General features: G+C 31.6%; 1 protein-coding gene across 1 annotated transcript; it reads left to right on the top strand.

Moving 5' to 3' along the window:
- Positions 1 to 159: 159 nt before the first annotated feature.
- Positions 160 to 16,174, top strand: LOC139506706 (von Willebrand factor D and EGF domain-containing protein-like; the record flags this gene model as incomplete). The annotated part of the gene is made up of 13 exons (XM_071295513.1): positions 160 to 372; positions 701 to 862; positions 2,001 to 2,066; positions 3,792 to 4,069; positions 4,501 to 4,587; positions 6,058 to 6,435; positions 7,427 to 7,576; positions 8,982 to 9,194; positions 12,873 to 13,078; positions 13,509 to 13,911; positions 14,403 to 14,555; positions 15,300 to 15,486; positions 15,990 to 16,174. Coding segments are annotated over 13 exons (2,681 nt in total), but the record flags the coding sequence as incomplete, so codon positions are not given.
- Between the last annotated feature and the right edge of the window lie 618 nt (positions 16,175 to 16,792).

Genomic DNA, 16,792 nt, shown 5'->3' with positions numbered 1-16,792 from the left:
ATAAAAAATAAAAATTTCAACATAATTTCTTTTTCTTGTTATAACATATATTTAAGTTAAAAAAAGATGTCCTACAAATGTACATTTTTGCAAATATTTGTTCATATAAGCAAATTAATAAGGGTATGAGAAGCTGAACATATTTGTTGAATGTTTCAGTTATTCAGGATCCATGCAATGTATACAGAAGTGTGAACGATGCCGAGAAGCGTTCCACAGGATTTTATGTTGACTGGACGGTAGATGATCCCATAAGCGATGAAATACTGGAAGAAGATTGGTATAGATTTTTCAGCGATAATGGTGATGATATGCCGACATCCCCTCCGGGAATAATGAATTGTGGAACAATTAACCCTCTTTGGTTAAATGGTACGTTTTGTTCAATTATATGATACTTTGCTCTTGTCGACGGACCCGTATTCGTTGGCTTGGGAATATTTTTGGGTCTCCTTTCAACTATATTTTCTGAAAAAGTCCATTGTTATTGTAGCAACACTCTACTGTAAACTAACATATAATGCATCTCTTAATGGATAATACGCTTTCACACTGGCAGTAAAAGAAGTAAGTAAATCCGAGGTGTTGAAAACATTTTCAAAAACACAAATCTCACCATTCTGATGAAACACAGGAATCGAATACAAAAGGTTGTCTACATTTAGTTTGTTAAACAAGGCAATTGTGTGTGTTTTTACAGGAACTCTACCAACCTTTGTTGATGGAAATATGACTGCTATAGCCTGTATGCAGACAAACAACAGTGTTTGTGAACAGTCGTATAATATTGTAATAAGAAATTGTGACGGGTATTATGTATACCATCTGCCACCATCAACCTCAAATTCATCGTATTGTTTTGGTAATGTATAACGTTAACATTTATTTTAAGTTGGTACCACAACTTGATAATAATCTGAATGTTGATATTTAATCATTTTTGTTAGTGAAACATTATGAAAAAAAACTTTAAGTAGCTTAAGGAAATAAAATGTAATATAATAAAATATAATGTGAACTGCAGGTTTTTAATATTGACATATTATCACCCATTGATAAAATTGTAGCTCTTAGTTATTCTCTTACCCGTAAAGCCGATGGAGAGTACAATTTTACCCTCCTGCTATCTGTTAGAATTTATTATTCCCAAATTATTTGACTTGATTTTTTAGTTCAAAGTCGTGGTAAATGAAGATACATATCAAAGTTGGAGTTTTGATATTTATTTAATAATATATATATAAAATATAAGATAACTGCTATCAATTTTTCTAGTTGAACAATAATTGTTTTTGTTATGTAAGGGCTTTGAACTTAAAAAACGTTTGTTTGTGTATTTCGAAATCATATCCTAAACAAATTAATGGGAAAATCGAAATTCTTTTTTATTTAAGAAGCAATTCTAACCAATTATGATAGAAATTCACTAGATATAAAAAGGAAGATGTGATATGATTGCCAATAGGACAACTGTCAACATGAGACCAAACGACACAGAAACAGTCATAGGTCACCGTACGGCCTTCAATAATGAACAAAGCCTATACCGCAAAGCTAAAAAAAACCAAAATCACAAAATTAATGTAAAACAATTCAAATGAGCAAATTAGTAGCCTAAAAAATAATGAAAAAAACTAACGAAACAAAAATATGTAACACTGCAAATAACGACAACCATTGAACTACAGGCTCCTGACTTCGGACAGACACATACATACAGAATGTGGCGGGGTTAAACATGTTAGCGGGATCCAAACCCCCTAACCTTGGACAGTAAACATAAGAACGAGCTATAAAATCAGTTATCATATGGATACACATAGAATAACCTCTAACTGCCTGTTTTATTCCAGAATTTTGTGATCTTAATGCATTTTATGCTTAAGTAAAATTTCATTCTGGCAGATCAAACCTAATTATAAATGATTAATTCAATATGCGGTAATTGTTTTCATTCAAATATTAGAAAATTAACCTACTTATTATGTCTTATTCTTCAGGAAGTGGCCCGGTAAAATGTCCACATGAAATGTCGTCAGAAACAGAACACTATCCAGGTTGCAGTTGTAAGTTTAAAGAATATGATTCTTTTATGTTTTCGGATGTATGAATAAAAAAGAGTATCTAATACGTTTGTTGAAATTCTTCTTAATTGCACAATGACATTGCACATATATATGTTAGCGGCAATAAGTGAAATTAGGCATTAAGCTTAAATACTAGGCAATAAGCTAACGCCTAGGCAGTAAGTATATTGCCTGAATGATGTTAGGCATTAGTCTTAAATCCTGAAAATAATCCTAAATACTCAATACTTCAAATATTCTATTTTATTACTGCAATTAACATACGTTTGAATAGCAACAAAAGATAAACATGTATTTTTTCCGATGCAAAACCAGAGGGCCCAGTTTCGTCCTAAATATAAAAAAGAAAGATGTGGAAATAAAATCACAAATAACATATTTTATTTATGTTAAAACGCATAAAATAATAATTAAAGAAATGAAAACTTGATAGAAATTTGTGTTAAAATCATTTTGTTATCACAAGTTGTGGAACTGTTAACAAAGAAAATTTACTTATCGAATAACAAAAAATGGAAAATGGTGTGAGCAAAAAAAGCATATCTTAATTTTGTCAAACCAGCTCAACTAGTGAATGTACAATTTTCAAATAAATATTATAATTATTCTATAGAATCTCCCCCTTTTTTAATTGGATACAATCACTTTTAAAAAAAAAATCTTTTTAATATTTTGTAATACCACACTTACACCAAAAAGTATGAATTATTTTTGTTTTTAGCTGTCAAAATGACTAAATAAACTTATTTTGAAGATCTGTCAAATGAATGTATGTTTATACATGTACTATTAGAAATGTAATGAAGAAACGACTCTATATCAAGAATAAATCACAAAATACGCATAAATTCCAGAGTTTACTTATTGTTTAAAATTATGTTCGGCAATAAGAAGAATAACCATCATCAGATTTCAGGCAATAAGCTTAATGCCTAAAAATTTCAGGCAATAACTTAATGCCTAGGCGTTAGATTATTGCCTAGAATTTAAGCTTAATGCCTAATTTTACTTATTGCCGCTAACATATATACATATGTATTCATTTATATATATAAAAATTCTACCACTGCATCGAGTGTGATACGATATTTATCCACTCGACACATTTAAATTTGTACTTCTAAACGTGTTATGTGCAATACAGAATGTTCATCAATCAACAATTAACCAACGAAGTAATATTTTTTCAAGTATTTTATTAAGAAGACAAGATTACTTGAAATCGTGTTGAAAAATGTTCTTTTTTTATTAGATATCGTTGAATATTTTTGTAGATATAAAGTAAACAACGTAACATCCTTAAAAATTAAACGGATATCAATTAAATTCAAGTCTCAAACAAAGTGAACAAATACAATGCTTAATTTTCAAAAGCATGTCTACATTAATTTATTATAGCAGAAAAGACAAAGTCGATTTCCTTATCAAAACGTTTTCCGATATATAATTTTAAAGACACGAATGTATATTTTATTCCCCACTTATAAGTGCAGCATGGTCATTAACGACTACCTTTAAAGAAGAGTATAATTGAGATCACGCTATTATATTTTGATGTTGATCAAAACTCAGTTGTCTCATTGGCACTCATACCTATATCTATTTACAGATGTTCTATAATGTATCAACAATCGGAATAAATAAATAATAAAATGTTTTCCTAGCTATCATCACGTAAATAATTTCGAAGTGTCAATGTTTTAGCAAACTTTCCAACAGACACTATGTTGGTGGAGGTAAAAGCAGTTTTAACAGAAGGTGAAAGCTTTGAAGTAGGACCTTATGAGCCAACACCGAGCTTGATACCAATTTTTAAATGCGAATTCGATGACAAACCAAACGGAACTTATGGTTATGATGTTTATTGGTATATATGTGCAAAACATGTAAAGAATAGTACAAACTTGCTATTTAAAGATATTGATGATGCGGTTGTTCTACGCGAGGCTGACTGGATTGGTAAATACAAGATGAACATGGAGGTATAGCTGTTTGTTTTTATAATTTCGTTTCTTGACATTTGATACATATACTTATGTATATGTATAATAAGCTCCTGAGAATCTTTCTTCATATAGTGTGTTCATTTCAAGAGAACTGAAGATATACAGGACCCTCTATTTTTAATGGAAAAACAAATTATTTCTAAAATTTAAGCTCCGTTAAATCAACTGTGATTACCTTCTAGTTCCGGTGGTGTATCTCCTCGAACCTAATTTTGATAGTAACCCCAGTTCGAAAGTACGTGCAAGAGCAATTATAGGAATATATTATTTCAAAATAGTTAAATTTTGGAGCGAAAAAAGACCGAGATGGGATAATTGGACTTTACAAGAAACAATTGTATCTGAAAATGTTTAAACTGAACAAGTTGATGATTTTATTGTTACAACATTAACCTTTCTTTCAACAGATTAAATGTGCCATACGAATGAGAAATTCAAGACAATCAACACCCGGACCATATTTGTATAGTCCTCGTTTCAAAGCAGGATTGTTTGTAAGCTTTGTTTAATTTATTTTGGTGTCAATCTGCAGAAAACATATGTATTCTTAAATAAAAAAAAAAAAAAAAAAACAACATGTAAAATACAATTTTGTAAAAGTAATAAATCTATACGGTAAATGTTTTAATTACATGGGGATAATATGTTCGTTAATATATATATATATATATATTTAAAAGTGTTCATTTTGGAATACTTGTATTACCATAACAAGCTACAGGAAAAATTAAAACAAACCGACAAAATGAGCTTGACGCTATCTGTCTTACGGCAAATACATTTTTTAAACGAATTAGTTTATGTATCAAGAACTATTATTTAAAGGATAGAACTGTTTAGAATTGTGAATACTTTAATTGCTTAATACACGAAACACTTAGATTATTCGTAATTAATAAAAGGGGGTCCAAACGTATTGTTTGTACAACCATCTTCTTAACTTACGGAAATAGTTTTTTAACTGTCTGTAAAATTTTAAAATTGAAAATGACCCGGTCTTGTTCTCCAATTTCATATGTGATAGCTGTTGGTTTAAACTATTAAGATCGAACTAAGCAGAAATAGGAAAATTGAAATTGAACTAAATAAAAATTGAACGTAAGACATTATTCGGCAGCGTACATCAACGGAATGTCACGAATGGACTTTTCGGGTTACTTCTCACGTATATACGACAAAAAACTTGTCTGCTCGTAAAGTGTCAGTGATTTAAACGATCACGTGCAGATAATTAACTTCCATGCCAGATATTAAACCAATTAACTATTAATCGTAAGATGGGCGGTAACGCAGATGAAACCTTTGAAGTGACGACGTTGTTATTCCTGTCAATGTTACTTCCATGATGTGTTTGACATTATTTCTCTAAAATTTTAAGCATAACACTTTTTTAATGAAATTTTCAGAAAAACAACACAAACGAATGGTTGGTGCAATAGCACAATAACAATTTAGCACATTTATGGTTCTCTTCAAAAAATTGTTTTACGTAAAAATTGGTTTGTAATGGATTATGATATTTGCACATCTTTTGATAAAGCCACACACATGATATAAATCATCTCGGTGCTCCACTCTATCGTGCTTGCAGATGTAAGGCTCAGTTGGGTAAAGCAAAAGACTTGATAATAGGTATTTGCCACATCTTCTATAATAACGTCGCACAAAGTGGTACCCAAAATACTTGTCAGCTCGGAATCTGAATAATGTGGGGCTGGGAAGAGTAACATGTTTTGTGGACTGTTGCTTTAATTACTTAGACGTTTAAGTGAGGCTATGCGTGTCAGTTTCGTGAAAAGTTCATATTATATTAAATTTACATGTTCTCGTCCTTACTGTATACTTAAATAGCAATTGGACGTAACAGTAACCCATTTACTACGTTTGATTAATATTATTTAATTTACCAAAAACATTTGAAAACAAACTTACTTTTAACAATGTAAATACGTTTTTGATTTTAGCCCAATAGTTATTATAACATCGTGAATGAAGGGGAATCGATAAACATCACATTTACGTCAACAGTTCCGGTTGGATGTATTGCATCAAATGACGCAATAAGATCTCAATGTGACCAGAACTTCTACATATTTCGACCGAGTTATTATACGTCATCTTGCACTAATAATGTTCTGAAAAGAGATGTCCTATTCAATGCTGAATTCTGTGGATTTAGACTTGGAAATCTCGACTGGATGGACAAGAAAGCATTGGAAGTGTATGGATATAATGACGGAATCTACAATGTAAACAATAGATATGCATACATCAAACTGTCAACATCATCGATTTCAGCATATAATAATATTTGGAAAGATGTTGATATATATCAAATAAGGGTATTTACCTTTAATTTATACTTTGTTATTTTCAAAACGATTACACATGACATTGTATTATATACAGAAATTCACTGTTTTATGATAAAACTAATAAATGATTGGAAATAGGAAAAGAAGATGCAGTATGATTGCCAATGAGACAACTCTACACAAGAGATCAAATGACACAAAAATTAACAACTACAGGTCACCGAATGGATTTAGACGAGCGATGGCAGAAATTTGACAAGGACTAACAGCTGCTATAAGAAAAGTACGGAAAGTCCATAACATCGCTATTTCAAAATGAAAAAGACGCAAAACTAAATGCTTAACACGACAAAGATTTCTTAAGCAATTAATGATTTGTTTCTCTTTTTTAAGTTTGTGCTTGCTTACCCATAAGTTTAATTAATAATAAAATGTCCAACCGTGTTTTGGACGAATGATATCACGTACCGTGTTGTTTTCAGATTCTTCTCATTTTGTTTTGTTTTTTAATTGCGTTATTTTTGTATTACTCCCAGACCACATGTTTTGATAGTTTATACATTTAAAAGATATTCCCTACGTAAAAAAAAAATGTGTACAATATATGCAAAAATGGATCTACTCCATTGATAAGGAATGGTCGTATTGCATAGCATATTGATTAACAAACTATATATATCTATACACATGTTACATTTTTGAATTTCAGGTATTAACATATCTTATAAGCAACCAAAATCCTCTTCAACTAGTAGGACTAGTTAAATCATGGAGCCATTTCGTTTTTCATTAGGCAGTTCAATAAGTTCAAAAACACTAGAAAATAGTGGTATGATACTTTAAAATATCTTTAAACAGGGGTATTACGTTATATAATTAGTAACATAATATCGTTTTCACGGTATGAAATAAATAAACACTATGTGTAATAATGTGTTTGGAAGGCTATGTTTTCTGAGATTTTAAATTTATAGTTTGTATACAGGTAGTCATAACGTAAACATAAAGTACTTTGCAGGTAGAAGTCAGAGACAAAGATTCTACTTTGAAAAACAGGCTATGTCAGTCGTACAACGATCCACATTTTCGGACATTTGATGGAAAGTACTATGACTACATGGGGGTCGGGGAATTTGTTATGTACAAGAATGACATTGGTCCATTTTGGGTAGGTACTAATAAACACTTACACTTTTCATAAGCATGATATACACAAAAGACCCTCAAAACTGTATTACTTAACTTAACTTTGAATTTGAAACAGCGCTTACGACAACGTGTTCAAAAGTTTAATATCTCCATGATTCTGAGCAAGATGCTATGTTATGATTTGAGTGACCACAAACATTATTCTCATCCTGTAATTTTTTTTTTCCATATTGATAGGTAATCCTTTCTTTGTTTTGCACATTTTTGTAGTTTTGTTGTTTTTAAACATCTTTCAGTGAACAGAAATGGAAATGATAAATTGAACACACGCAGTTTTAGAATTAACAGTTTATTTAATGTCCAAATGTCCATTCAACTCTTTTGTTTAAAAAGTAAAATCACAGAAGTACTGATTCCCAAGGAATAATTGTAAAAGTGAGAAGAAACAATGCATCTACAAATTGCCCGTGGTCATAATATAACAGTTTTGGATACTGCTGTTGATTGGTCTATCGATAAAAGCAATAATCATACTGAGATCCTTGATGGGTATCTTAACAAGGTTATCAAAATGGGAACTTTACGGATTTTAACAATTAATCAGAAAACTTAAAAAAACTTGGGTTTATTTGAATTTATTACAAAAAAAATATATGTTCAAATAATACTTTATAAATTGTTTTCGTTTAAAAAGCTTTTCTTGATTTACATGCTTCATGAGCGAACAAAATTAATCATTCGAAAGCCGATCATATGTAAAAATTAAAAAAAAATGTATATAACCAAAAGGAACACAAAACAATAGCCAAAATACTAGTATATATAAAGGTCCTCTTTGCCTGAGGGAGTTTGAACCTAAGTCATTATCAACTGATACACTTCATTCGCAATACAGGTTAAATTGTAAAAAAAACATGTTTTAAGAATGCTTGGTACTCTTGGTTCTGTCTTTTTTCAGAAAGTCAGTTTTAGTTTTATTCATATATTGTCAATAACATTGTCCAGCTTTTTCTTTTTTAATTTAATTACAGTTAAAAATTATAATTAAAAAAGTCAATTCTCTATTTACTAAGATAATTAGCATAATTATAAAACACAATGTGATTGTTGCATCAATAAACAATGAAAAAACAAGACATAAATGATATCATTTACATTAAATTCTTTTTACCATATTAGTAAGTGCTTACTAAATGTACATGTATTTTAGCTTTCTGTTTGTCATATAAAATATATACAAATAATCTTTAAAGACGCAGAATGATCTTTACTACAGAAATATTTTAAAGATCTTCCAAACAAGAACCTTAGTATCTGATTAGTAATCAAACAATATTAATATTGTAGCATGGTATTTTTGAGAGATTATAGTAAAAGTGTTTGATTGTGCCTTAAAGATACAATAGTATGTCTTTTCGTTTCAGGTCCATGCATTATTTACAAGTTGTGGCTCTGGCTTGCCTGGTACGTCTTGTCTTTGTGGAATAGCAATAAGGAGCCAAAACTCACTGTTCGTTCTACGCACATGTGAGAGGATTTCTAGGAAAGAATTACATTTGCTTCAGCAACCTGTTGTCACGCTGACGTCTTGTGACGAAAGTGATATGTCAATAAGTAACACGAACAACAACTACAAGGTGAATACAGCTTTACAGTTTAAAATGACGAGAGTATAATACTAGGATGAAAATATGTTTTTTTTTCTGTTTTCTGGGTTAACATATCTCTCCTCTAACTACCAAATGCAGCATATTCAATTTTGAAACAGCTAACACCTCTTTGCTCGTTTTTAATTTAGTTCATTAATTTAAACAAAAATGCAGTTCGTTTATTGTACAGTACCTACCTTTTCCTTGTACATGTTGTAATATTAATTTTATTTTACTGCTACCTATACTGCCAATGATACAGTTTACGCATTCCTTGAAAACAAACATCACATGTAACTAAAACTGACATCTTTCGATTAAGAAATAACTACAACACACCCGCGAAATCGCGGGCATATATACAGCTTGTGAACTGTTGTTAGGTGATATTTTTGTAGAAGATATTATGTATGGAGAATTTCATAAAAGGCATCAAAAGCCCTCTCTCTTTTTCCAAAGTTCGATTTTCGATATTTGTTTCCTTTCTGTTAAATTCAATTATTTTCGTGTTTCTGGTCTCAGACCACAATTATTCTTCTCCTTTGCTGCAATGCATCTGCTGATAAAAGTCAAATTAAATTAAAAATTTGCCTCACTTCAAACATGAAATAATTGTAACTGCTTATATATAGATTATTATTAGTCTAATAAAATATGCTTCTAGGACAATCCATCAGGGCTTTTTCTTTTGAGAGCCTTATAAACATGGCTATGAATCTTGTTTAAATGACTAAGAACGACCAATGTAAGGCTTATTTGAGGGGTGGTCGTATGGGTTCCGATCCTGAAATCCTGGGCTTACAAACATGAAATCCCTGGATGCAGAATTTAAAGAAATTCATATCCCGAAATCGAAAAATATATTCCCGGATCCTTTAAGGACAAATCCCCAAATCCCGAGCTTAAAAAAACCCGATCCCGACGTCCCGAAAAAGGTCCTGCCTCTATCTAATCTCTACCCTTCTTTCATATTTGCCGGACTGTCCGGAATATTCCGGAGTGAGGGAACCGGGATGCAGGCGGAGGGAATCGGGATTCAGGCGGAGGGAGGATCCCCAAATCTCGAGCTTGAAAACACCCGATCCCGACGTCCCGAAAAAGGTCCTGCCTCCCTCTAATCTCTACCCTTCTATCATTTTTGACAAATCACTACTTCCACTTTCAGCATTAAATTTCAACGCCCTATTTATGGGCATTATATTTCCTAGTCTGTGCATCCGTGCGTTCGTTCGTTCGTCCGTCCATCCGTCTGTCCTGCTTCAGGTTAAAATTTTTGATAGAGGTAGGTTTTGATGAAGTTGAAGTCCAATCAACTCGAAACTTAGTAAATATAGTGCCGATGTGGCATCCGTGTACTATGGACACATTCTTGTTTCCACATGTTTTACTTATTTTGATATATATGCAACTGGTATGAACTCTTCAATAGTAAACTTTTCAAAGAAAACAGAAGACAGAATACAGAGAGTCTCTATACATTAAAGTAGTATAATCGTAGTTTACATGCAGATACACGCGAAAAATAATTGTGCTCTCTAAGCAGGTATAATAGTTGTGTTTTTTTCCACATGTTTTGCTTATTTTAATTAATATGCAACTGGTATGGCCCCTTCAATAGTAATCATTTCAAAGAAAGCAGTAGACAGAATACAGAGTATCTAAATATTAAATTATTATAATCGTAGTTTACATGTAGACAAAAGCGAAAACTAACTAGTTGTGGATCTTGCGATTTAAACATCATGATATAGAAAACGCTCTGATTGGATTATTTATTTTTTCATTTTTATACGCCCGTCGTCTTTTAGACGGGACGTATTATGGTATACCGTTGTCCGTCCGTCCGTCTTGTCCGTCCGTCCGTCCGTCCGTCCGTCCGTCCGTCCGTCCGTCCATCCGTCGTCCACACTTCGGACAATAACTCAAAAACACTTTCCCCAATTTCCATGAAACTTAAGTGAATTGTTTATATCTATTGACGTAAGCTCCCTTTCGTTTTTTTTAATTTCAGATTTTAAGTTTTGGATTTATGGGGCTTTATTCATAAAAAAGGGGGGATTTTCAACACTTCGGACAATAACTCAAAAAGGCTTTCACCAATGTCCATGAAACTTTGGTGAATTGTTTATATCTATGGATGTAAGCTCCCTTTCAATTTTTATAAATTTCATATTTTAAGTTTTGGATTTATGGGGCTTTATTCATAAAAAAAGGGGGATTTTCAACACTTCGGACAATAACTCAAAAAGGCCTTCACCAATGTCCATGAAACTTTGGTGAATTGTTTATATCTATTGATGTAAGCTCCCTTTCGATTTTTATAAATTTCAGATTTTAAGTTTTGGATTTATGGGGCTTTCTTCATAAAAAAGGGGGATTTTCAACACTTCGGACAATAACTCAAAAAGGCTTTCACCAATGTCCATGAAACTTTGGTGAATTGTTTATATCTATTGATGTAAGCTCCCTTTCAATTTTTATAAATTTCAGATTTTAAGTTTTGGATTTATGGGGCTTTATTCATAAAAAAAAGGGGGATTTTCAACACTTTGGACAATAACTCAAAAAGGCTTTCACCAATGTCCATGAAACTTTGGTGAATTGTTTATATCTATTGATGTAAGCTCCCTTTCAATTTTTATAAATTTCAGATTTTACATTTCCGTGTTATGAATTTTTATGCTTAAAAAAGGGGGGATTTTCGAATTTTGGGACAATAACTAACACTTTCACAAAATTTTATGCAACTTTGATAAATTGTTTATATCTATTGACATAAGCTCCCTTTCCATTTTTATAAATTTTAGATTTTACGTTTTCTTAAGTAATGAATTTTTATGCTTAAAAAAGGGGGATTTTATGAAACTTTGGTGAATATATTAATGTAACATCCCTTTTGATTTGTATATATATTTCTAGTTGATCATATAAATTCATTTAAAGCATAAAAGACAAGTTTAAAGAGCAACGGGCGTATCATGCGCTAAAGCGCAGCCCTTTATTGTTATCTTTCATACGATTGGTTGTACTTGTGCATGTTTCAAACCGGAATTCTTATCTATGACTAAAAGTCAGTCTGATGACGTAATCAATATCCGGACTCCTTTTTCGTCGTTTTTTCCAAAAATAACTCAATCTGAATAATCATAAGAATGGATGACAAATGCGACTATGCATGTTACCTATAGAACACAGAGGCATGATAATTAATTTATCATGGAAGGAAGAGAATCGACACACAAAATGAGGTCTTCTCGTTTAATAGTATAGATGCATGGGGGTTGAATTTATAGTGATTTTAACATAATTTAGTCCTTTATTCCAAATATGTTACAACCAGCGCTAGCGATTATTATTGCAATTAATTTGCTACATAATTACATAGTGGTTTTGGTGATATCAGCCTAAAATGTAAAAATCATACATATCAGACGGGAAAAATGTAGAACATTGAACAAATTCAATTATCAGAAAAATGTATGCCTCCAGTCTCAAGAATTATAATTAGAATTGCTATATCGTGTTTTTTTTTAAAGTGGTGTATAACCAAGGCTGAATGATATACAATTGTATCTCCAGTGCCTGAAATGGTATCTTACTATACGTGTCATTCCTTTTTACCATTTAAGCAAATGCAGCAATAACAAATCTCAATTTTCAATTCAGATAATCTTACCAATTGCAACAGAAATAAAATTTTCAATAGCTAGACGATTCATAAGTGTGATTTCAATCAAACCATCCGTAAAGGACATCAATACGGCAAGAGGTCTATGTGGAGTTCCTAGTACAACAAAGGATCCATTAGATGACTTGACACATCGTGTAATTGGACCAATCAACGATGAACACATTTTCGCCGACTCCTGGAGGTATTAACATCAACATACTACATTTCACTTGTTTTTCATGAGGATCCTGTTGGTGTGTAACATTTTCGAAATACACATTAATATTTTATTTAAATCAAATACATTATTAAAGATATAGGTATTTTAACATAACGTTAATATATTAGAGAATATACGTTAATGTTTCTAATAATAAAATCGAATTGTCCGAAGAGAACGCCACTGCAAATATATTGATATTCGCAGGCTGAAGAGTCATTGAAAGGTCTTCATGAAGTTATATTAATGTAAGATTCCATGTGTTAAATACAATACAATTTATTTTTCATTGGTTACAAATTAATTGTTTTCATTAAACACGTGTCTAATGCATAGAGTATAAAGGTATGAGTATCAATTTCAGTTATATATATACATGTTTGACATAATAAAAAAAACCCTATTGTTATAGGATCACAGAAGGTATGGTTGAGGAGCAGCTATTTGTTGAAGAACCCACATTCCTAAAGAAAGACAACGATGTTTATGAACAGATTGTAGTTGTTGAAAACATTGAGAGCAATCCCAACTTAAAAACATTTTGCGCATGTGAACAACAAGCTGGCAGTTCCGACTCACTAGATGATTTTAACAGCGTACATTGTAATTTGACAGATAGCACTGAGCAATGTTCAGGTTCACCAAGCACTTCTAGCGCATATGTTCAATACCAATCTTGCTTTCAGCCTCTACGAAAAAGACGATCCGTAAATTTTCCACATAAATTAAGTAAACGAAGCTTAAATAATAATGATGACGAGATTGATTACAAGCCATTAGCGTACAGTGATGACGTCAATGAAACAGAGATTGAGGTAAATTCAATTTCCAGACTGAGTGAGACTACGATAAAACAATGTTAAAAGAATAACAAATTTATAATATATTTTGAACAGAAAGTAAAAATTTACCTCTGTATTAATTTGGCTGTTTAAGGTGGTACCTAACACCTTAACTTAAATTAATTTGGCTCGTTTAATTTTCTTAAAATTTTGACAAAGTATTAACTTTGACCCTTTGACAAAAATATAAAAAAATCAAAAAAATTGAACCAACCGTTTAATCAGAAAAAATACACTGGTTATATAGCAGTTTGAAAAGCACTTATTTTGATAATTGAGAAGCTTAATATTCCCTTATGATCACAACGTCATTTAAACATTCTGCTGATTTTACAGAGTTATCTCCCTGTAGTGTTAGGTACCACCTAAAAAGAAATGTTTGAAAATGTTCACATTTATGGCAAGAAAACGCATTTAGAAACAACATTGCGTGTATTTATACCACATGTACTTTTTTTTTACAGTCAACAGCAACCTTTCGAAATGGTTGGACGTCAGACAGAGCATATAACATATGTTTCAACAGCATAAACGATGCGTTGCAGAATGATATGTACAAGGATTATGTTGATGTACCTGTCGAAAAGTTCATCGAAGCGTGTGTTAAGGATATAGAAGTATATTTTTTTTCATTATTGAAAAACGGGGATACGAAAACAAACCAAAACCTTTTCCATTCACAAGGAGAAAATTTTGCACAGAACCAGAATGGATCTTATAAAATTTAATATAAAACAATATCAGACAATATTTACTATCACACACTCTGTTTTTTTTTTAAACTTGCGTTTACAGTTTTCCTCATTTGCACAAAACATTAATTGGAACAAAAAATTTCATGAAAAGTAGTCGTAAAGATCCAAAGGACTGCAACATAAATTGTTAATACAATGACCTCATTAACATAAAAAAGTCCTCCAATTTGATGTATTCATATGAAGATCCAGGCGTACTCTTTAATTATTTTTTTTTCTTATTTTTGTCGACAGCTGTTTTGCCATAAATCAGATGACTGGAATTTTATTTATATTGTTCCACGTTAATTTTATGTGGAGGCGCCTTAAGTTTACTACATTTATTTATTATGTTCATTATTTAAGGCTGTACGATGATCTGTAATTGTTAAAATCTGCATATATTTTACTCTGACGGATAAGTATCTCTATAATAATATGAATCTTCATTGTGCTTTACCCGAAATTGAATTAATAACTAATTATGTTCGAGTGTTTTTTTTCTGTTACATTTTAGAAATACACATTTCAAGCTAATTCATAATGGTACTTGCTGAATCATGTATAAGTTAAATATGTTTTAATAATATGGTTATAAACTCGTTTATGTTGAGGTTATACCCTTAGGTTGCAGGCGACACAACGTTTCTTACAGACACAGTAAATGCCATGGTAACGAGCATTATGACAGAGCTTGTAAAAACTGAATCTCTGTATACACAAAAATCTGCCGACGGATCACAGACATTGTTAGAATATTTTGCAAGTGGATTATGTCAGAACAACTGCAGTGAAAATGGAATTTGTAAAGAAGGTTTGTTTAGAGAATCAATTAAAATGATTAATTCATAAGTTAAATGAAAATAACACTTCTTTTTCCTCATAAGCTCTGTAAAAAGTAAAATCACAAAAAAACTGAACACCGAGGAAAATTCAAAACAAAAAGTCCCTTACAAAATGTCAAAATTAAAAGTTCAAACATAACAAACGAATGGAAAATTAAACAGCCGTCATATTCCTGACTTTGATTAAACTGGCTTTATAGCTACCTTAACATCTTATTTGTATGACAGTCGCTACAAATTTCATTATATTGACAACAATGTGTAAAAAAAACCAAACAGACATAAAATTAAGCTCAAGTTAACACAACGGTCTGACCTATTAATATGGCGTAGTAGATATACATTTTTGTTAGTCATTTATTTAATACTCTTAAAGTATTTTAATACCATAGTTAAACACAATATAATATTTCAACTACCACTTGTTTATTAAACACTTGAAAATAACAGTGTTGTGTGCTCACAATTGTAGGGGTTTGCATTTGTGACAGTGGATTCGTAGGGGAGGATTGCTCTTATAACACTTCGTCACCACCGACTGGTATCAGTCTTCCTTTCAATGGTGAATGTAAACTCACAGCTCGTTCATGTGAAGCAATGAATGTATTTGGAGAATTTGTATCAACATCTGTATGGTGTAAGCGGAGACATTTTCAGGTATAGTTTTACATATATGTTTTTGGAGGTAATATATCAATCAAAATTTGTGTTAATTTCTTAACCAATGATTTGATTAAATTGAAGACAAATAATCTTATATATTTTAAAGCGTAACTATTGACCAATGATATGCTCTGTTTGGTCCCTAGGGTGAAAAGATCCGGGGTTGGTATGGTCAATATTGTTGTCTTGGTATCAAAATTGGGGGGTAGGGGTCGATTAAATATTTTTTGGGCTTACATTTACATATTTTAGTATAAATAAAGATTCAGGCAAGTTGTAAACACCCTAAGCATTAGTTTGAGCTATTATATACCCAAATGGCATGCATGGGCGGTGCTGGGGGAAGATTTTCACTTTAATGGGTAATTGCCTTTATGTTGGTTTTCTAGGCTTTTGTGATGGTTTATCGTGTTTTCCTTTTAGCAAGGCAACTATTTATGTTGGAAAACACATCTTTAAGTTAGCCAAGGCCTTAACGATGAATATGACACCTTGTATAGACCAATGATAAGCTCAGTTTGGTCCCTAGGGTGAAAAGATCCGGGGTTGGTATGGTCAATATTGTTGTCTGGCTATCCAAATTGGAGGTAAGGGTCGAATAAATATTTTTTT

Source organism: Mytilus edulis, unplaced genomic scaffold, assembly GCF_963676685.1.
Source record: "Mytilus edulis unplaced genomic scaffold, xbMytEdul2.2 SCAFFOLD_2010, whole genome shotgun sequence".
Taxonomy (NCBI): domain Eukaryota; kingdom Metazoa; phylum Mollusca; class Bivalvia; order Mytilida; family Mytilidae; genus Mytilus; species Mytilus edulis.
Note: the sequence above shows the minus strand (reverse complement) of the source record. Positions and strands in the feature narration are given on the sequence as shown.